The 22,790-nt window shown below is 51.4% G+C and overlaps 2 protein-coding genes across 2 annotated transcripts in view; one reads left to right on the forward strand and one right to left on the reverse strand.

The window, feature by feature from the left end:
• Positions 1 to 1,135: 1,135 nt before the first annotated feature.
• On the reverse strand, positions 1,136 to 11,427 carry MLLT11 (MLLT11 transcription factor 7 cofactor). Its single transcript, XM_050930651.1, has 2 exons — positions 11,071 to 11,427; positions 1,136 to 6,913 (listed from the first exon to the last, which is right to left on the reverse strand). Exon 2 carries the CDS (start codon positions 6,905 to 6,907, stop codon positions 6,638 to 6,640), a length of 270 nt encoding a protein of 89 aa, XP_050786608.1. The 5' UTR covers positions 6,908 to 6,913; positions 11,071 to 11,427; the 3' UTR covers positions 1,136 to 6,637.
• Positions 11,428 to 20,312: 8,885 nt separating this feature from the next.
• Positions 20,313 to 22,790, forward strand: part of CDC42SE1 (CDC42 small effector 1) — a 55,737-nt gene continuing 53,259 nt past the window's right edge. Inside the window, exon 1 of the mRNA XM_050930652.1 lies at positions 20,313 to 20,453. The gene's annotated coding sequence lies outside the window, so the exon portion shown is untranslated. The remainder of the gene's footprint in view (positions 20,454 to 22,790) is intronic.

The following is a 22,790-nucleotide window of genomic DNA, read 5'->3' on the forward strand; positions in this document are numbered from 1 at the left end:
GAATAAGGAAATGTTATTTATTCCTTCACAGAACATAAGAATGGCCGTACTGGGTCAGACCAAAGGTCCATCTAGCCCAGTATCTGTCTACCGACAGTGGCCAAGTTTCACCCAATGATATTAATAGGCAGCTGATTTAAAACAAATGAATGGTAGGACTTCTGCACACAACCTGGGGAACTCCTTGCCTGGGGATGTTGTGAAAGCCAAAAGTATAACTGGGTTCAAAAAATAAGTTCTGCAGGATAGATCCATCGATGGCTATTAGCCAAGATGGTCAGGGATGCAACCCCATGCTCTGGGGGTCCCTAAATCTCTGACTTCCGGAAGCTGGGACTGGACAACAGGTGGGTGGATCACTTGATTTAATCACCCTGTTCTCTTCATTCTCTCTGAAGCATCTGGCACTGGCCACTGTTGGAAGACAAGATACTGGGCTAGATGAGCTATTGGTCTGACCCAGTGTGGCCATTCTTACGTTCTTAAAGACGGGCTGCTGGTATTTGACACGATGCCCGTCCTGTGGGAATGTCACAAAGTCAAAGGATCTGTGAGCATGTAATGTTATGGTTAGTTCTGAGCTGTAGTTTTCCAACCGAATAGGCCCTTTGTGCAAAAAATCAAAATTGTCTGTGGGAAAATTTCAATTTGGCTGAAAAAATTCAATTTTTCCGTTGGAAAAAAATCCAAATGCTGGAACCCTGAAAGCTCATGGAGAAGGATCCTGTCAATTTCACTTTTCCCTTCAGGGGGACCATGATATTGACAAGGAAGAGAGCCAGCAAGTCAAAACAAATTTCCATTTTGGTTATTTTAGATTTTCTGTCCCATGAAAAATATTGAGGATTTTTTTTTATTCCAATTTAGGATGAAAATTTTCTCTAAACCTTGGCATTTTCAGCAGGATGAAAATTCCTTTTTTGCACCCAAATCTAGTTGTAGGTTTATTTCTACCATGTCTGATATCACTATAACGGTTTGAGTGATTGGGCCCACTCAGATGGGAAAGCAGACAACTAGAAGACAGCCATAAGGAAAACCGGTAGATCTTTGTTTTGATGTAGCCACACACTTGAATTCCATAGTTAGGCCCAGCCAGGGGAGAGTGGTCCCCAGAAATTACAGATAAAGCCTCTTAATTTCATACTCTTTTATTATTATGACATGGTAAGAAAGATCAAAGATGATATTATGGAGCACAAAGTGGTGAGGCAGCTGAAATCTTAGCAGAAATGCCAGACTCCTAAATGCCCAGCAAAAGCAATAGACAGTAAAAGCAGTGGAGTGACAGTTTGGTGCATCTATTGCCGCAATAAACATTTTGGTTCAAAGAATACAAATCATGACGTAATAGTCACACAGAGAAGATTTAGCGTGGTTCTGGGGCGAAATACTTTATTAACGTTTGTTCAGAGGCAGCACAGTGACAGGCTGCCAGGTGACGCTATCGGTTAGAGTTTAGGACTGTTACACTTGAAGATTTTGGAAAACACCTTTGGCATCGGCTTCGCTCAGTCCGTCCTGGAGAACACAAAGAGGCAGTGGAATTGCTAGACAGCTGGGCAAGTGGAAGACTGAACAATTTGTGAAGGCCAACAAGGCATCTGTCCTTATGAAAGGGGAGATAAAACAAGGACTCCTCACTAACACAGCTTACTCAGGAGCCGTTGGCAACTTGCAATGTACGAGAAAGCCATACGCAGGACCGGTGTGTATACTGTGCACATTTCTGTATGTAAAAGGACTATTGGACACTTACACTGCAGCGCATGCTCCAGGAAATAGTACAGTACCATTGCATTCTGCGTACAGCGTATGATACTTAGCCCACCCAAATATTGAGATTTCTAGTTCTCAGCAGTTGCTGCGGTCTATTAGATTGTGTGCGTGAACCATAGGTCCCCGGTACCTATTGACCGAACACACACGCCCTCCCCTTGACAATCTTGGTTGATCAGGACACCTTCATTTCTCTGTGAGATCTGAGAAATATATCGTCCCTGGAAGCATACCGGTTCTAAATTCAGGACATAGAAAGGTCTCATGAAGGGTGAAGACATCACCTCAGATTTCACACAGAAACCAAGATGAAGGCAGGTTTCTGTAATCAATCCCTAGGCCTCTTATATCAGCACTGTCTCCAAATCAGCAGTGAAGGATGGATGGAGAATACAGTGGTTTTTGTTTCAGTTCAATTTAGTAGCTTTCGCCCATTCAGCTCAGTTTCTCACTCTTTGCAAGGCACACTGAGCATTAAACATGTCAGATTTTGGGCCCAATTCTCTGGTACCCTGCACCTTTGTATAGCATTTTCCCCAACGCCAAGTGGATATCAAGTGCTCCCTGCTCAGAATGACAGTGTCTGCCACTACAGCTGCTGGGAAGTTTTCAAGGGGAATGTTTTTCCTTCGGCAAATGCCGTTTCATCAAAATGTTTGTCGGGAACGTGTCAATTTTGACCATTTCACTTCAGAACCAAAATCATAATGGCGCATTCCGCTAAGATCAGAATGTTCCATTTCACCCCTTCTGGAACCGAACGAGCCGATGTTTCATTTCAAAATGATCGTCCGATTGTTTGGCTTTAATCCACAGAAAATAACACTTTTGAAAAAGCTGAAATCCAAGTGAAACACTGCAATCCACCCAAAATAGCCCCCGGCCCGCCACCCTCCAAATTTTGTTTCATGGGAAATTTTTGAATTGTTTTGTTTTTGTTCTGGAATGGGAAAAATTTTTTCAAAATTGCAGGATATCTCGTGAAACAGAAAGCGCTTCCTGCACAGCTGTCTCTTTCACTGAGTTAGCACTGGTGCAGGGTAAAGGAGAAGCAAGCCTTTATTTGAGAAGCCTCTTGATTTTTTCACTCCCCCAGGCAAGAAGACAGGCATTTCAGACAAGGCGCACCCACGGTTTGGCATGTCCGTTTACCATATATAGTTAAAAGAACTTTAAACAGTTTAAAGGCAGCTGAGGAATAGCAGCTATGAAGAGCGTTTTGTTCCAGTCTGTATGGATTTTAAGTGTCCACAGGAATGTGTACTTTTTTAAAACTAATTTTATTTAAAGTTTCATTATAAGTACCTCGCCCCTGGTTTCCATGGGTTCTTGGCTTGGGACACAAAACCATACAGGCCTGTGAAGGAAAGTTTACATTCTTTACCTCCAGTTTAAAATTGGCATCTTAAAGTCAGCAGCCTCGCTATTTTTGGAAGGTGAAATAGCCATGCTCTGTATGTGGAATTTTTCACAGCCGTTTATTAGTTTGGGCTGCCTCGTTCTCTTCTACGTGTCACAAACTCTGCAAGCTCCCGGGAAAGCTTTGAGTTGCTGCACACTGAGACTTTCCTGACTAGCATCATAACATCAAGAACCAGCCAGCATGCATCTGCACCCCTGCCCTCTGGTGGGTGAAATCAGAACTGCTCCACTGTGGGTCATAGACCCTGTACTGGTAGCTGCTAAAGGAAATTCACTCTGAGCTCACGCTGTAGAAGCCTGGAGCAGTGGCTCTATCACCCTGAAATTCCAAACAACCACCTGATGCAGCATGGTGACCTGGATGAAGTCCTACGTTGCCATAGATTTGTTACAATTAATCTCCATATAGAATAGATGTTCCTAGCCTCCCTTGCAACACTGTGTACCATAAACAGCAGGTACATTGGAGCAATGCTACCCTACAGCACAAACCCTTCTCTTCAGTCTTTTCCATCTCTCTTATCCTGTTGCCTTTCGGGCTAATATTTCTCATACCTGGCACCAGCACAGGTGTGAACAATCCAGCCAATGGGCCTTTCTTTATTTACGTAGACATAAAAAAAAAACTCCCAGATTTTCCACCACTTGTTTGCAGACACTTCTTTTGCACTTGGGGGAAGAAAAACAGTTTGCGGTTGTTGTTTTGGGGGGTTTTTTTTAACCCCTTCACCTGAGGGCTACTATCTCCAAGTAGCCTCTAAGGCCCAGATCCTCATAGGTATTTAGGTGCCTAACCCCCATTGAAATCAATAGGAGCTAGGCAGCTTCGGTCAGGTTGCTTCTAGGCTCCGGACAAGTCAGCGCTAGGTCCGCAGTCAGGTGTAAGGAAACAAAAGGTCAATTCCCAAGCAGTCGCCCTCTTCAGGAAGGGCACCACTTGCAGCAGGCTAACTCAGCAGCAGGGTCAGGTCATTCACGGCTGACACAGACCCCCGACATGGTCCCACAACTCTCCTGCCTTTCCCTAGGCTGAGCTCTGGAAGGCTCAGCCGCCCTCTCACAGCTGGAAATCTGCTCTCCTCCCCAATCGGCCTTCATCTGAGCCGGGCTCTCCCCTCGCTCCAAGCCTGATGCCAGGCAGGAGTAGCAGGGTGGGACCGACGGACCCCACAGCTGCCTGTGAAGCCAGGGTGGGTAAAGCGCAATGCCTAATCCTCTTGCTGCTCCGTGAGTATCCGAATACTCCATGAGAGCAGGGGACTGGACTAGATGACCTCTCAAGGTCCCTTCCAGTCCTATGATTCTTGTGGCTCTGGGCCTTACTGCTCAAAGCCACCCCAACCAGGGTAACATGCAGTGCCAGCTACTACTCAGTAAGCAGGCTGCCGAGGCCTTCGTCCCACTGGTGAGTGGCTACTCAGACACAGCCCCAAAATATTTCAGTGGGGGGGAATGGGATGATCACCAGCGAGAGGATTCACCCTGTGGCTCTCCTGTGATACGGGCAGCAAGAGCCTGCCGTAAGGGTCCGGTTCTGACAGCCGTCCTCACGCTAACACTTAGCTCTCTGGATTTTGAAAGCCAATGCAAGCCTGGCTCATGGCGTGAGGCACTGCGAGGCCATCAGAATTGGGTCCTCACAGCCCACATGCAACCCATGTTCAATGTGGCAGGAATCTCGGGGGATGGAAGCCCGAGCAATAGTTAACCCCAAGTCTTTAAGGCAAAACTGATGTGGTGGCTATATTTGGTTTTAGTGCGTCAGGCAGCATGGGCCAGATCTACGGCTGGTGGAAACCGGCTCCATCAACACCTCCTGAGGCTCCAGCCCAGAAATTTCTCGGCATCCTAATGAAAATGTATTTACGTTCCTAGCAAAATTCTCACACTGATGGTTTTCTCTTTGCTCTGCAGTTTTGGACCCACGAGGCGGCGAAGCTGGGACTCTTTTCAGGAATGAGCCTTATGCCTGATCACAATTGAGAAGAACAAAGGGCCCGCTGGCGATGTCCAGCAGAGAAACCTTGAGTATCTAAACGGAAAGGGTGGGGGAACTGAGCGCAGGTTGGAAAAATGGGGGATGGGTTTAGAAAAGCAGGGGTGTCCACCGCCCCAGGGCAATGCGATCGGCCTTCAGCTAAGAGGGGAATTTGGACAGGTGAGCTGGTCTTCTGTTCGCACGCATGTTTCTTAATCAAACACAACAGGAGTGAGCTCAAATCCGACCGCTGCTTGGTGGTTCTCTAGCACGGTCTCCCACAGGTATGGTGAGAGCTATGGCACAATGCCTGCTCACACCAAGACAAACTGACTGTGGCTTCCAACACTTCTGAGCTCAGCACGGGCACGTGAAGGTGTGACTGCAGTATGGCTCGGCATGCCCCGAGTCGTTTTGGTCTAGCCAGTGTGAGTAACCATAGCAGTGCAGAAAAGGGTGAGATGGACTTCTTCATGGCCTGGCAACCCAAATAGGCACCCTGGGACTCTGGCAGGCTAGTACTGGGGTGGCTAGCCTGGGCCACCAGATGTTAAGGGCGCCACTGATGCATCCCCAGAAATACCAGACGTTCCAGTACTTCTGGGAATGGCATGGGGCCGACACCAGCGGTGTGACACTGCCCCTTTGGCGTGACCCTACGGATGCCATGTTGAAGAGCACCTCAGTCAGGGGAGCTAGAACAGGGCGGGTCAGGGGCCACGTTTTGCCACAAGCCCTGTCCCTGCACCTCTTCCCCTGAGGCCCCGCTCCCTGGCCAGACCAGAAACAAAAGCCAGGGGAGCCTGAGCAGCTTTGGGGAGCCACCGATCCTCCACCTGCCCTGGGTGCAGGGCTTGGGGTGGGGAACAAGGGTCAGGGGCTACTCTCAAGCCCCCTGTACCCTGAGCAAGTGGAGGGGCCCAGGCTCCCCAGCCCCACTTCTGGCTTGGCCAGGGGTGGGGTCTTGGTGATAAGAGGAGGAGCAGGGGTGCTGCCACGGAGGGGGTTCGCGTCCCTACCCCCCTACTTTGGGGGACGCTTCACTGCCCTTGACCCCAGTCACACGGGCAGGGGCAGAGAGGCGCACTCTTCAACAGGATGTCCTCTGCTCCTGATTCCAGACAAACCCATGTCTGACTTTATCCCAGTGCTGGACAGAAGCCCAACCACAGAAAAACAGCACAGCACAGCTTAAAATCAGACAAATGGCCCACCTGCCACATCTACCCTGCAATGGTTACCCACGCTAGCTCAGGTGTGCCAACACCTGCTCTGACTGTGTAGACATACCCTTGAGAAGAGAGAAGGTGGATGGATGGGGAAACACGGACTATGAGCCTTGGAGGTGTCATCGCTGGGCGACTCGTTAATCAGCATCGTCAACAACCACTTTAAAAGTAAAGGACAACACAGAGACCTAACCAAAAAGACCCGGGTTGTGTGCCTGGGCCACTGGCATCAGACCAGATCAAAATCTAATGCGCTAACGCTGGCTATCGGCGCGCGCCAGAAATTGAAGCTGTTGAACTGCAGGAGAGTGTCATCTTCCTCGGAGATGTCCTGCCTCAGCTGCTTCCAGTGCCCGGACCGCTTGCCCACACTTCCCTTGGCTTTGTAGAGCGCCGCGTCGGTCAACCCCAGCCCCTCCAGCTCCGCCAGGTCGAGCTCCGGGATGGGCATCCTCCAGTAGAGGAAGGAGTTATACTGGCTGTTCGCCGTGTCCAGCATCTCCGCCTACAAAGAAGAGGACAGAGAAGTCTTTTGAAGTCGCAGGTTACCGCGCAGTCCTAGCCGCTCGAGCTAAGGAATGATCTAAAACGTCACCGCCTGATGATTACCCAGGGCCCGAACCTGTGAACAGGCCCGTGGAGAGAAATTTGGGGCCCCAATACATCATCCGCTGGGGCCTCCCCTCAGCCCATTTCACCACTGTTACAGACGTTTTGGGGTACAACGGTCCCTTCCCCCAGCAGTGCTGCCGGCAAAGAATAGTGCTGTGTGGGCAGGTGGAGAAGGCAGGAGGGCTTATCCAGGAGAGCTGGGTTCTAGTCCTGGCTCTGTCCCAGCATCCTTCCCTGCACTCTAGGGCAGGTCACTTCGGCCCAGGCTGTCGGGCACCTTTGAAGATCCGGGCCTCAGCTCCCCATCTGTAAATTAGTACCAAGGCGCCTTCCTCTGTCTGGTCTAGGGAGATTGTAAGGTCTCTGGGGCAGGGATTGTCTCTTACTTTGTGTCTGTGTCGCATCATGGTGGCCCCTGGTGGTTACCCCGCTCAGGTCCAGATGGGTTAAAAACAGCCCTGGGAGGGGGCTGTGGCTGGGGAAAGCAGCTTTTAGGCTGGGCTGATTGGGGGAAGTGGCTGCAGCTGGGGCCATGCCCCAAACAGACTCAGCTGGCCCTATAAAGGCAGAGAAGCAGAGGCAGAGAAGAGTCTCCTTCTGCCTGTAGAGGAAGAAGGGCCTGGCTGCAGGGAGCGAGAGGCAGGGTACCTGAGTGGAGCAGGGCTGGGGAAAGGTAGAGGAGCTGGGGAGCTCCAGCCTGGAAAGCCCCAGGCTATGGCCTAGTATAAGGCAACAGGTACTGGGGGTTGCAGAGGGCAGCCCAGGGGTAGGCCAAGGCAGCAGGTCCAAACCCTCCTTGCCAGTGATGAGTGGGCTGATACTGCAGCCTGCCCCAGGGCGTGGGGCTAGATGATAACTGGCAGTAGCCTGATACTGAGGTGAGGTGGGAATAGTGGGTGGGGGTTTCCCAGGGAGGGGAGACCCTAAGAGAAAGGGGTTACTGCCAGGGGGCAGCACCCCAGATAAAGGGGTACCGGGTCCTGGAAGGGATGCAGGGGCCAAGAGACAGGTGGATCACTGGCCTGCAGGGGTCACTCCCAAGGCTGGAGAGCTAATTCCTGGAACAGACCAGCAGGAGGTGCCGCAGGGGTGAGTCCTATGTCTACACCTCCTAAGGAGAACATTATGAGATGGGAATATTCCACAAATCTTGGGACAGATCCCAGCCCCCGAGCCCTCCCCGATCTTCCCCTCCCCAGGCTGCAAAGGGCTGGTTTTACAGCCGCCTTCTATTCCAGCAGCCGTTTTGTCCTGTCTTGATAAAGGATCAAAAGCAGCTTGTTGAAACAGTGCTGCCCAGTGCACTGTCTTGGGACTAGGCAGCAGTGGAGTCTAGTTTTAGCTCTGCCACAGGCCTCCTGGCAACCTCAGGCATGTCACCTAACCACTCCAAGCCTCGGTTTCCCCATCTATAAAATGGAGGGGACACGACTGACCTCCTTTGTAAAGTGCCCTAAGAGCTGCTGATAAGTGCCAGCTACTCCCTTTCAGGATCTGGGCTTCTGATTGGCTTCTCTATAGCATTTCCCTTGGATATGTAGATACAGACATTCTCGGAAGAACCCACCCTAATGTTTGCATGGTAGGAAACTAATCATGAGGGGCGCGGAAGTAATATTCCCTGTGGCTTGTTTCTAGTGTTGAGAATTTGCGGGTGACCGGGAACGCGAATGGAACTGTGTGTGGACAATGGGAATAAAACAGGAATAGGAATAGAATTAGGGTTCGCAGAGTTCATGATAAGGATGCACAACGAAGTCTTGCTAGCCTTTGACTATAACTCGATAGAATATACATAGAGAGAATGTATGTGTGCAAATCTATGCCTGTGGGGGAGACAGTGTTGCCTAGTGGGTAGCACGCTGACCTGGGACTCAGAAGATCTGGGCTCTGTTCCTTTCTTGTCCACTGGCCTGCTGAGTAGCTCACATCACAGCTCTGTGCCTCAGATTCCCCATCTATACAATGGGATAATGACCCATTTCCTCAAAGGTATGTTGACCTCCCTTGTAAAGCACATTGAGCTCATCTGATGAGAAGAGTCTAAGGGTATGTCTATATCTACAATTTTGCAGCGCTGGTTGTTACAGCTGTATTAGTACAGCTGTATAGGGCCAGCGCTGCAGAGTGGCCACACTTACAGCAACCAGCGCTGCAAGTGGTGTTAGATGTGGCCACACTGCAGCGCTGTTGGGCGGCTTCAAGGGGGGTTCGGGGAACGCGAGAGCAAACCGGGGAAGGAGACCAGCTTCGCCGCGGTTTGCTCTCGCGTTCCCCGAACCCCCCTGCAAACCGCAGGGAAGGAGACCTGCTTGCACGGGGGTTCGGGGAACGCGAGAGCAAACCGGGGAAGGAGACCAGCTTCCCCGCGGTTTGCTCTCGCGTTCCCCGGACCCCCCTGCAAACCGCAGGGAAAGAGACCTGCTTGAAGGAGAGGCTTCCTCAGGTATGCTGCGATACCTGCTTATTCCACGGAGGTCAAGAAAAGCGCTGGTAAGTGTCTACACTTGATTACCAGCGCTGGATCACCAGCGCTGGATCCTCTACACCCGAGACAAAACGGGAGTACGGCCAGCGCTGCAAACAGGGAGTTGCAGCGCTGGTGATGCCCTGCAGATGTGTACACCTCCTAAGTTGCAGCGTGTAACGCCCTCACCAGCGCTGCAACTTTGTGATGTAGACAAGCCCTAAGAAGCATTATGGTGGTAGGTGTGTGTACATCTGTGTGAGCATGCGTGTGTATCTCTGGGGAGGGGGGTTGTGTGCACACCCAAATCCCACACCCGCCCACAAAGACAAAGGACTTCATCCTCTTTCCACCACGGCTCTGCTCATATCAGGAGTCACTCCACTGACATCAGTCCAGCCCCCTCCCCGCCTGATATGAGAGCAGAACCAGGACCTAGTCATGTCCAATCGGCTGTCACAAAGCTCTGCTTTGGGGTTTCTAGGCCCCCTGTCACACACCTGAGACGCCGCTCCTACCTCCAGCTGTGCGGTACATCCCAAACCGCGACATCCATTGTGTGCCGAGCCAGACAGTTCCTGCAAGGGCCCCACCCAGACGGATTTGCTGCAGAGCCCCTCCCCCGCTCTTTTTCTTCACAATTCTCCCCACTCCCCAAAGACCTGGCCTACCCTAGTCCAAGTGAATCCAACCCTTAATATGCATTTCCCTGGCAGAATTCTGTCCTTTGGTCCTCGCTGTCTTTGATTTTACACTCAATCAGTCTATAGATCTAGATCTCCCTTGCTTTCCACTGATGGTTTGTTTCTTACGAGGCTTGATTCCAATGGGTTTTCGACATCCCCTGCAGCTGGGCGCTCACATTCCCATCAAATTACACAGGGACCAGTTTGCTTCTAAATTTAAAAAAATGAAAATGTACCAGGAAGGCTGTGTGTCATCCCCTTCTATAAAACGAACAACTGTTGTTTTTTTTAAAATAGCATTCTGCTCACGGGTATATTTCCGCCTTTCTTTTTGCAAGAGGACAGCAGATTATTAAAATTAGATCCATGATGCGTTTAGCACCGGGCAATCTGCTTGATTTAGAAACACACTCAACAACGCCAGCCTCTAAGCTGTGATGAGGAAGGTAATTATGTATATTAAAAAAGAGGCAGCTATTAAAAGGGGCAATTTACACTTCAGAGACTCCTCTGCGTTGCCTGTCATCCTCTGGTCTAAAGAGAATGGAATCATGTTAACATGCTGCCAGCCAGGTTAGATGGGGGAATGGAGCCTTATGCAACTGCAGTGAAAGCCTAGTGCTAAACTGCTCATATATGTTCCATTTCTTCTCCTTCCCTATATCAGGGGGTAGCCGTGTTAGTCTGTATCCACAAAAACAACGAGGAGTCTGGTGGCACCTTAAAGTCTAACAGATTTATTTGGGCATGAGCTTTCGTGGGTAAAACCCCCCACTTCTTCAGATGCATGGAAAGCCTCTGAGGGCTGACACACCAGCAATCCAAGCCTCAGAACCCCCCACCTTCCCCCCTGAAGCGACTCAGCTTTCTTTTTAAAGAAGAGTGATGCTTTCTTACCTGTTTTAAGGAAGGGTTGGATCTAGTGGCTGCTAACCCAGCTGACAGGGTCTTCTTTGTGCCGAAAGCGTCTTCTGCTGCAGCTGGGCGTCAGGCAGGCTTGCAGAATTTTCTGCTTTGCTTTTGTCTGGGTGTGAGTGTGCGCCTGTGTCTGTCTGTCTCCGCAATGCAGCCCCTCCTAAATAGGCAGATTAATTACCCCTCCTCCCAGGGCTGGTGGGCCGATGATTCAGCTGTATGAACGCTCTGCTATTTAAGTGGCTCACCCAGGCTTTATTATAGTTGGGGTCGGGGGCGGTCTTGAAAGCAGAAGCGATCTGACTTCATCCACACACTTGATCTTAGTTGCAGGTTCTATAATGTTCGGGAAAACCAGGATTTTAAAATAGAACAATCTTGTGATACATGGGCGTGGTCCCTCCCATCTCATCTGCTGCATGCTAATAGATGTGGGCTGAGCAGCTTGATACTTTTCCTTTCTACCTGCTCACAACTGCAAGCAACGTTCCTTTTAAAAAGGTAGGATCCGGAGGCTCTTTGGTGAAACCGAACAGGCGTTCCTTGATACAAAGCAATCTGGATCACTCAGTAAGCTGGGCGCAAGCAGATGATATCTGCTTTAATAGGGCTACGTGTATACATCTATGAACAAAGGATGCCAGCCGTACTTACAGGACGGGGGACTCTTTCCCTGGGAAGCAGTGATGGAAAAAGATTTGGGGATCATGGGGGGGCGTGATCAGCTGACCATGAGCGTCCAGTGTGACACTATGGCCAAAAGGGTTAATGCGATGGGAGGCATAACCAGGGGGATCTCACGTAGGAGCAGAGACGTTATTTTACCTCCGTATCTGGCACTGGCAGTGGTGAAAGTAAAGCGGTATGGCATATCGGTAAAAATTGACCACTGGTACCGGCCCATACCCAGCTGCGCCTTTTTCCCCTCTCCTCCCCCTAGCCCCCCGCCACCAACAGGCCCTTTAAATGGCCACGGGAGCCAGGCAGCCCCTGGATGGGCTGGCTGGGGGATGCTGATCCCTTCCGCCTAGGGCCCTGCCTCTTCCGGGAGCTGTGGCCGGCTCCAATACTGGTAAGTCTTCCCTGTTACTGGTGCCACTGCTGCTGGGATCCTGCATCCAGTTCTGGTGCCAACAGGTCAAGGAGGATGTTGATAAAGTGGAGAGGGGTCAGAGAAGAGCCACGGGAATGATTCATTAGAAAACCTGCCTTACAGTGATAGACTCCAGGAGCTCCGTCAGGGAGCTGTAACCCTTCCCCTCCTTCCTGGGCCACGTGGACTCCCCGATGAGGAATCTGAATTCAACTTAGAGAGAGGCAACATGGTGTGGTAGCTAGGACACTGAACATAGACTCAGGAGACCTTGGGTCTCTTCCCAACTCTACCATAGACCTGCTGGGTGACCCTGAGTCAGTCATTTCCCTGCTCTGTGCCTCAGTTTCCCTTCCCCACTCTTTCACTATTTAGACTGGAAGCTCTTTGGGGCAGGGACTGTCTCTCAGTCAGTCTTGAGTGGAACTGCTCAGTGCTCCCATCATAACTTTTCTATTCCTGGGCTGTTATTTTTGTTCCAGTTCCAGCTGACCTGGCAGCGGCGTGGATTGGGATGGGGAGTGCCCAAGGTGATTCCCCATTCCAGGTGTGTCTACGCCGCAGCCTGAGGGGTGATAGCAGCTCGGGTACACGTATCCACACTAGCCTGGCTAAAAATGGCAGAGCAAATGTGGCGGGGTGGGTCTCAGCATGGTCAATGCAAGCGGGCCAGGAATGCTACGCACCATCTCACCAGCACTGCGTCTACACGGCTATATTTAGCCATGCCAGTGCGGGTGAAGCTAGCTGTAGGATGCCTGCCTGAGCAGCAGTCGCAGCTTCGATTGCAGAATCATAGCCACAGTTTCTCCATTTTGACCCCAGCAGGACTCCATTGAAATTAGGGTTGCCAGGTGTCCAGTTTTCGATCAGAACGTTCGGTCAAAAAGGGAACCTGGCGGTGTCCGGTCAGCACAGCTGACCGGATGCTGAAAGTCCAGTTGGCCACAGTAGCCGGCCTTTGCCACTGGAGGGCGGGAAAAGCAGCAGTTGCTTCTGGAGCCATATGGCGGAGCTGCTGTCTGCTCAGCGGCTGAAGCTTGACAGAGCATTGGCTGGCTTGCAAGAGGTAGATGCTGCCACCCAGGGGGAGGGAATCCTCTCCAACCCCCCTGCTTCTGCCCCACTGTGCTCTGATTGCCCTGGCCCTGGCCCCTTGCTCCGAGGACTGACCCCTCCGTGCCCCCTTGCTCCAGGGACCGATCCCCGCCATTTACTGCTATGCCCTGGCCCTCCTCCACCCTGTTGTGCCTCAGTTGGGCAGGCTCTGTGTCAGCTCCTCCCACCCTGTTCTCCAGGCAGGAGGGGAGTCCTGGGAGAGGGTGGAGTGAGCTGCAGAAGGTGGAGAGCAAGCAGGGTGTGGGGCCTCGGGGGAAGAGGCAGGGCAGGGGGCGGCTTTCAGCAATTAGAAAATTGGCCGCCCTAATTGAAATGTGTGGAATTACATCAGTGTAAAACCAGAATTACCTAGTGCGGAAATCAGGATGCTCTTTTCCATACAGATCTTTGGAGTTGGACTTTCTTCTGGGGACAGTGAGAACTTTCTATTCTCCTGAGCACTGCGGGAAACCTGAGACACTTGAAAGATTTTCATTTTCCTAAGGCCAGTAGTGAATAGATGGAAATGTATATTTTAAAAGGCCAAGGTGTGGTCGGGGGATAATTTGTTACTAGTTACAGCACAAACGCTCCTGGGCAGGGCGGCGGAGAGAGAAGGAGAGTGGGGGAGGGAAAATTGATAGAAATTTATCAGTTGAAAAGTTTTTTTTTCTGACGAAAAATCACTTTCCCGTCGAAAGAGAAATTTCCACCGGACATGTCTGTTTTGGATAAAATGTTTCAGGTTCTCAATAAAAACCCACCTCCTTTTGTCTGACAGTTTTTGAGTTTGGGGGGTTTCAGTTTTTCAACAAACTCCCAAAATCTTTCGATTTCCCCCCCCCCCCGCAAAAAATGAAAACTTTTCTGTTGAATTTCTTTTTCCCCAGGAACAAACCCTAAAGCTGTTTTGCAGCCAGCCCTGATGGAGGGCGTGGTGAGCAGAGAGCTGGATAGTTGGATCCAGTGCTGCTAGGGGCACTTCCCTCTGTTTGGCCCCCCGCCCATTGGACTGTGGAAGAGTTTCTCAAGGTATATTGGGCTGCATTAGTAAGCACATTGCCAGCAGATCGAGGGAAGTGATTATTCCCCTCTATTCGGCACTGGTGAGACCACACCTGGAGTATTGTGTCCAGTTTTGGGCCCCCCACTGCAGAAGGGATGTGGACAAATTGGAGAGCGTCCAGCGGAGGGCAATGAAAATGATTAGGAGTCTGGGGCACATGACTTATGAGGAGAGGCTGAGGGAACTGAGCTTGTTTAGTCTGCAGAAGAGAAGGGGGGGGGGATTTGATAGCTGCTTTCAACTACCTGAAAGGGGGTTCCAGAGAGGACGGAGCTCAGCTGTTCTCAGTGGTGGCAGATGACAGAATAAGGAGCAATGGTCTCAAGTTGTAGTGGGAGAGGTCTAGGTTGGATATTAGGAAACACTCAGGGCCGGTGCAACCATTTAGGCGACCTAGGTGGTCGCCTAGGGCGCTGGGATTTGGGGGGCACCATTTTCTTCAGCAGCAACCGCAGCAGCTGGATCTTCGGCCGCCCCGGTCGCCGCTGGCATTTAGGCAGAGGGAGCTGGGGCAGGGGAGCGTGGGGAGCGCCGCCTGCAGCAGGTAAGGGGGGGGTGGCATGCAGGGGAACTCCCCACCCCAGCTCATCCTTGCCCCACCTCCTCCCCGCACACGCCATCGCTGCTTCACTTCTCCTGCCTCCCAGGCTGGCAGCGCCAGTCAGCTTAGGTGCCGCCAGCCTGAGAGGTGGGAGAAGTGAAGCAGCGATGGGGTGCTAGTGTGCGGAGCAGGGGTGAGCTGGGGTGGGGGCAGTGTCTCAGGGCGGAGGGTGGGGAGCTGCCGCAAGGGGGGCACCTCAGGGTGGAGAGGGGTAGCTGCCGTGGGGGGGACCCTCAGGGTGGAGGGGGGTAGCTGCTGTAGGGGGTGCCCTCAGGGCGGGGATGCAGGGGGGGCGCACAAGCTGGAAGTTTCGCCTAGGGCGCCAAACATCCTTGCACCGGCCCTGGAAACACTGTTTCACTAGGAGGGCGGTGAAGCACTGGAATGGGTTACCTGGGGGGGGGGGTGGAATCTCCTTCCTTACAGGTTTTTAAGGCCCAGCTTGACAAAGCCCTGGCTGGGACGATTTAGTTGGGGATTGGTCCTGCTTTGAGCAGGGGATTGGACTAGATACCTCCTGAGGCCTCTTCCAACCCTGAGCTTCTATGATCCTTTGAAGAGTCACCCCTGGAGACACTGACAATGAGGCTGGGCAGCCGTAGGGAGCGATCCTGCACTGCCCAGGAGGGTGGGCGAGACAATACCCATTCTAGGCTATCCCAGCTCTGATTTCTGTGCAGGGGGTGGTGTCACTGCAGAGGATGAAGATGAGGGCGACTCCACAGTTCATTCTCTCTGGAGCGACAGCCTGGCACAGCAAAGGGATGCGGCCCCCACAGATATATGGGGCGCTACCGCGCAGTCCTCTCCACACACCCACCACTCCCACACCCCTCCTGAATCTCCCAAACTGCTGCTCCCATAGGAAGACTGCAGCCTGTCGATACTGTGCCTTTAACGCACCTCGAGAAAATAAATCCAGCGGAGGCAGGTGGGCAGGAGAGTGGGAAGAGGCCAAGAAAGAAAGTTTGCAGCGCATTACGTAAGCTGAGCCCAGGACTGCTCTATAATTCATTCCCAAAAAGCATTTTGCCATTGAAAAATTAATGAAATTAAGGAGTGGAAGCTGAGCTTCCGGCATGGAAAAAAAAATCAGCAAGGGAGATTGCTCTGAGGCCTAACCAGCTATGTCCTATAGGCTCACTTACCACCATCCTTACACAAGTGCAGAGCGACAGCCCACAGTTCCCATGCAGCCAGAGGGGTCGTGCCAGGCCCCGGGTTGTTAACACCCTCTGAGCACAACCCGGGGGGCGGGCGGTGAGCGCGGCTCTGAAAGGCTCAGGACAGTTCCTGGTGTAACGGTTGCATTGCCACAAAGTTCCCTTCGCTGGGTTTCTCATGCCCAGGGACAGCGGGTGCCCAAGGTCTGCAGCTGTCCAAAGAGGCGATGATACATTCTGCTTGGCAACATACCGACCAAGCTGCCAAGGCCCAACGGGGGGGATGCCGTGTGGGAGACAGAGCCTCGAGATTATCCATGCAGGAAACCTGAAATGCCCTGGCATTCCTTCCCCTGGGGTAAAGCCGGGCTCGTCTCCAGGGGGAACTGAACTAGAGCAGGATAATTATAGAATCACAACGCGGCAGAGCTGCCAGCCTGTTCTCCCAGCACAAGAACTGTCACCTTCCATCAGGGCCTCTCTGGCATCTTCAAACGTGAAACTCACAAAGTAACACAAAGCAGGCTGAGGACGCCCACAGACCTTTCCCCTCCCCTCACCCACCTTGCTTCCTGTCGCTCTCCTCCTCAACAGAGCCGCTTGCTGGCTTGTGTACTCACTCCATCCATCCCAGCTGCCTGGTCAATCACAGATGAGGCTGGGCCAACTCGCCTGAAAAGGCCAGCGACCCTGTGGCACAAGCCCTCTGCCCTGATCCTCAGACTTACAGCTCCGAACGTCAACTGAAATCAATGGCAGGTAGGAAACGAGGTAGCTTTGCAGAGCTGGGCCCATCAGTCTCTTTAACAGCAGCTTCAGGACCAGGCATGGTGCGCGAATCATTTTCAGCTGCAAAAGTGAGGTTGTTTGCGGGGGCCCATAGGGGACTTTGGCCCACATCCTCAAAGGTGTTTAGGCACCTCAATCCCGTTGACTTGCTGATCTGGGTTTGGAGCTAACCCGAGAGCCATCTCTCGACATGAGGGATGTGTGAGACCTGCTGTGCCTTGCAAAAAGCCAGACTCAGATTCCCCTGCCCCATCATTGCCACAGGGATAGTGATGAAACAAATGATGTTTTACTCACGCGACGCAAAACAATTCCTTGCTGCTGCGCGAGTTGAGCCTGACCAGCAGGAATTAGGAGCACCACGAATTGCATTGCAGAAAGCGGTGGTAACGTCTGAAAATTCTGGCCTCAGCGTCTCACAGTCTGGTCCAGACGCCCCCTTCTCTCTGCCGGGCAAAGCTAATGAGCTGCGGATTGTGGCGGCTGGCAGCAGCAAAAGGAATTCAGACCTGCTGTGTCCAGGAGTTTATTTTTGATTTTAACAATGTATCAGATGCAACCCTACAATAATAAATCTCGGTGCATGCACCCGGAGGAAACCTCAACTGGGTTGCAGCAGCAAAGAATCCAGACTAACACGGCTACCCTTCTGATACCCAACTGGGTTGTTGTTAAAACCACAGTGAATGAAAAACAATGGGCCAGATCTTCAGCTGGGGAAAATCATTGTAGTTCCTTTGCAATGGAGTGGAGAGATGTTACGTTACACCAGGTGGGGATATGGCTCATTGACTCCAATGGAGCGATGCTGCTTTAACATCAGCTGAGGATCTGGCCCAGTATTTTTTTAAATTCCACAGAGTGCTTGGACAGGGTCCCTTTGAAACAAGTGGGTCTGTTCTCCCTCGACACCCCCTTACGGGCGTTCTTGTCCTACAAGACATCGGCTGTGTCCTCCCCAGAAGACTGACACTCACATCACATCCCCACTTTCATGTCCAGTCTGGGCTGTTTGATGCCTTATGCTGGCTTGTCACATGGGTCTGCCTCTGTCACTCTGACTCTCCAATCTTGTGGTGCTCGTGCATAGTTTTCCTTTGTCTCCTTTTGCAAAACACCTTTGCCCATTCAATGAGCAAGGATGGGCAGCGGGTTGGTTGGTTTGTGCAGCCTTGTCTACCTGGGGGAGCGAGGGGGTGTCATTAATTCACACTGAGTTTTGGAGCACTGGCATCATCATGGAAAATCCCAAACTGTTCTAGCCTCCTTGTAAATCAAGTGCCATCTGCCTCGATCCCTAGCTAGTTCTTAGGAGACCTGGCTGGATAATAACAGTGCTAAGTGATGTGCATTAGAGAGACACTCTGCGATAATTGCGTACACACAGCCAAGTCTTTCCTGATTCATTACAGATCAGTGGCCCAGATCCTCAAAGGGAGGCATCTCAATATCACTGAGGATCGAGCAGGCCGGTGCACCTACACAGCAGAGACTTCGTGTAGGGTAAGCATGCAACATTCACGGTGCTTCGCTTCATCACTGGACTCTGTGCATTCAGGGACATCTCGTGCTGTGCATTGTGGGACACAAAGCAAAAAGGTCTGGAATGCTGGGGGTCAAACTCTGCAATTCCCGTGTTTCCTCTCCCGCCATCCCGATTCATCTCTTGTGGGCAATCTAGCACCATTTCAGGAAGGAAAAGGATGGGACTGACAGCCCAGGGTGCTGGAACAATTTGTATTGTGGGGGTGCCAAGAGCCGTTGAACAGTAAACCCTGGATAGGCTGAAAATCACTTCAAGCACCTATAGACAGCCCCAGAGATCACAACAGCACAGGTACAGGATGGACAGTGACCGCCCAATCAGAGACGAGTTTAATCTCAGCCAGGAACTGAACTCAGATCTCCAGAGGCGCTATCCTGTCTCTTAACTACAGCCCCTCTCAGTGCCTCAGTTTCCCCATCTGTAAAATGAGGATAATGATACTGATGACCTGTACAAAGTGCTTTGAGATCTGCTAGGGATGATGCTGATGCTGATTTACTCCAGTGCAATAAAAAGAATAGTGCTTTATGCCCATTTTGCACTGGTACAAATGACTCTACAAGGTGCAAGACAAAATCAGGCCCAGAAAAATCACAATACTTCTGTCCATATTAAACCATATTTGTTTTTACACCCATTTTTCAGATGGGGAAACTGAGGCCCAGAATGGTTCAGCCACATGCCGAATGCAAGTGGCATGACATGGGGTATGTCTACACTGCAGCGGGGAAGCATGCCTCCCAGGCTGAGTAGATGGACATGCTGGTTCTGCTCAAGCTAGTGTGCTAAAAACGGCCAACTGGCCATTGAGCACAGCTCACCACCAGAGCACATGCCCGACTGGCTCTGTGTCCATGCCCAGGTGGCTAACCTGTGCCACCACACCTACACCGCGATTTATAGCATGCTAACGTGAGCAGAGTGAGCGTGTGTCTATTGACCCATGTCCCAGCTGTTCCCTCTTGAATCCTCCAGGCCAGGCATCACTGACGATCGCCAGGCACTGTAGGATCTTTAAAGAATTTATCCTCAGAACCGAACTGTGTAACAAATTTAGGCCTGCTCTTACCCACAAAGACATGCATACTTAACTTCCCTCAAGCGAGTAGACCATTAATTAAGCACCTGCGTGAGCATTCACAGAGTTTGTCTCACTATCCCACTGGGGGAAACTGAGGCAGTGACTTGTCTTAGAACACTCAAGAAACCAGGGATAGAACCACACCAACGAGGAGGAGTCTGGTGGTACCTTAGAGATCTGAAGAAGTGGGTGTTTTACTCACAAAAACTTATGCCCAAATAAATCTGTTAGCCTTTAAGGTGCCACCCGACCCCTCATTGTTTTTGTGGATACAGACTAACATGGCTACCTCCTGATAGCGGGATAGAACCCTGTACCCTAAACCCAAGTCCCCTTTCCCCACATCTGCCTGGGAATGTTCCCATGACACCCCTGCAGCTGCTTCCAAACCACTTCTGGGAAATACATCTCAGTGTCATTTTCAAATCATGGCCTTTTATTCAGGGCAATCTACACTACTCAGCTGGTGTTAATTAGCCAAGTTCACCTCAAGGAAATGAGGCTAACTGAGGTGTGGGGGAAAGTCTTTTATGTTGAGCCAGGCCTAAAATCAGCCTTACCAAAAAAAACCCTTAAGTCAACAATTCTCTGGCCCTAATAAACTGGCTAGAGCAAGTGTGTCCGCTCATCTGGCCAGGACAGCTGAGAGTTAATGTGGCCAGCACTTAGGGGAAAGCGCTGGGGCTGCTCTGACATCCTTTCCTGGCTTGTGCAATGCCTGCCGGTGGCCAGGGTCGGTGCTGTGCCTCCAGAGAGCGTCGATTTTAATAATAAACAGGGTGTTGAAACCCGACCATTTCCTCGCTCCTCTCTTGCAGAACCACACCTCGGGCAGGGGTTGAAGTTCCCAGGGAAAGTTTCCTCCTCCTTTTCGGGCACAGAGAGCCGGGAGAAAGCCCCGCTGGGATCGGGCTGCGAGAAGGGGAAGGTAAGGAGATGATTTGAGTTTATACAAAATAGAATCTTCACTCTGGTTAATTTGCACCCTGGTTAATTTCACCTTGTGTCCGGGCAGCTGGCGCTCTGCGCGTGGGAGAGCACCCAGGCACGAGGGGGGCGATGGGGTGCGTGGGTTAGTGGCTCAGACAAGGGGCTTCTACGCCTTAGCTAAGGCAACAGCCTGGCTTGATTGCTCTCCCCATGGGTGAGGAAGGAGCGTGTGTTTGAAAGCAACATGGCTCTGCTAGTCTTCGCTCAGTTCACAGGCAATGCACCCCCCCCCCCGTTACTTTCTCTGAAGTGAAACCCGATTGCACCTTCAGGAGCTCTTAAAAAATTTCAGAGCCTGGCTTGAATGCGTCCCATTGATTCAGATTTGAACTGGGACTTGTGGGAAAGTTTCCCCCCCTCCTCCTTTCCTGTAACAGCTGGGGGGGGGGGTTGTTTTTAAGCAGGTAGGTGAAATGCTTTGCCAGGCTTGAAATATTCAAAACTCCCAACAGAAAAAGGGGGGGGGGAGCCGGAAGTCTCCTCACTTTTCAGACATGTGTTTGAATTTAAGCCGGAGAGGCAGGCAGTTCAAATAGCTGTCTCCTCTCACGGTGACTAATGGGCAGGGTGACTAGGAGCAAGGAATTGCAGGCTGTAACTTGCAAACCTGTGAAGGAATGGCTGGCAGGGGAGAGGGCTGGGGCTGTCTCCTTTGCTGATGAAAGTGGAAACCCTTTCTCATGGAGCTAGCCTTCTCTCCTGCTGTCCTGGAGAGAGCGAGGGGTTTGCAGGGTCACCCCCTGGCCCTGGTGACTTCGATCCAAATGGGTAGGGGACGGGGACTGCACCGTTTCCTCTCTCCTTTATGTATGTGCGGGTCTTTGCTGGTTATGCAGCAATTGCCCCTGTTATGGGAATGTGTAGCCGGAGCGGTTTGTTCCTCCCCCCTAATGCTGTGACCCACCCCAATGCTGTGACCTTGACGTGAGGTCAGGCTCAAGGCCAGGACCTCTGTGGTGGTGGCCGAAATGTCAATAAGGGTCTTCAAAGGTCAGTTCAAAACAAATAATGCAGAGGAATAAAAACAGCATTGGCCCCCTAAAGTTTAGGCTGCTGACAAGCCTTCTGGGAAATCTTCCCACCCCCACGATCCCTGCTGATTCAGTGGTGAGTAAGAAACCGGAGACCCGCTGAGACAGCGTCAGAGCTCTGATTATATCTACACAATTGCTTCACGCAGACCCCCCCCACCCAGCCCCAGTCCAGGAGAGTGGGGCAGTCCGGCCCCGGCAGGATCCCACACCTGTGACCTGCTGTTGAGAAATCCTGCAGCAGCAAAGTGGCCAGACAAGGGCTGCAAGAGAAGTCATTTTGTGTGTGTGTGTGTGTGTGTGTGTGTGTGTGGCTGAGGCTGTCTGGCCTGCTAAGCTGAGAACAGGATGGTTCCCTTGCCCTCCAAAGGGCCTTAGGAACAAGCAGACCCAGTCCTGCTGTCTGTGGATGCAAGTTTGGGTCCTCAGAGCCTTTCCCTGTCAGCAAAGCATGGTCTGCTGACATGGTCTGCACATCCTCAAATCCGCCGTGAGGGAAACCTACCTATCACCCCAGCCCTGACTTAGCAGACGCTGAGCCAGATTTTGGCCTCCTTTGGTGGAGATGCACCACTAGTAATGAGGGCCACGTCCACACTACAGAGTAAAATCGAAATTAATAAAATCAATTTTATAAAACCTGTTTTATAAAATTGATTTTACGCGTCCACACTAGGGCACATTACTTCGGTGGTGTGCGTCCATGGTCCCAGGCTACCATCGATTTCCGGAGCGGTGCCCTCTGGGTAGCTCAGTAAAAGAATGGGACCAATAACTTCGATTTCCATCCACACTAACCCTAAATCGATATAGTAATATCGATTTTAGGGTTACTCCTCTCGTTGAGCAGGAGTACAGAAATCGATGTTAAGACCCCTTAAAATCGATTTTAAGTGCCGTGTAGTGTGGATGGGTACAGCTTTAAATCGATTTAACGCTGTTTAAATCGATTTAACGCTGTAGTGTGGACCAGGCCGTGGACAGAATCTAGCCTGTGGCTTGGAGAGTCTGACCTGTCCAGCCTCTGTCCTTTGCAGGGGAAACTCCCTTAGGGTGGATTAATTGTAAGGCCTTTGCTTTTCTTAAGCAGTTTCTCATGTGATGAAAGATTGAATTTTGGTATGTGTTTGAATGAGACACTTTAGACCGTGGGAACAATTCCCCAAGGGTCGTGGTGGTTTCTCCATTGTCACTGGCGATTTTGAAATCCTAGAAGATTAGAGTTGGAAGAGACCTCAGGAAGT

This window comes from Gopherus flavomarginatus, chromosome 20, assembly GCF_025201925.1.
Source record: "Gopherus flavomarginatus isolate rGopFla2 chromosome 20, rGopFla2.mat.asm, whole genome shotgun sequence".
Taxonomy (NCBI): Eukaryota; Metazoa; Chordata; order Testudines; family Testudinidae; genus Gopherus; species Gopherus flavomarginatus.

Coding starts and splice junctions, on each gene's coding strand:
- MLLT11 (XM_050930651.1), bottom strand. CDS start 6,907: ATGCTGGACACGGCGAACAGCCAGTATAACTCCTTCCTCTACTGGAGG.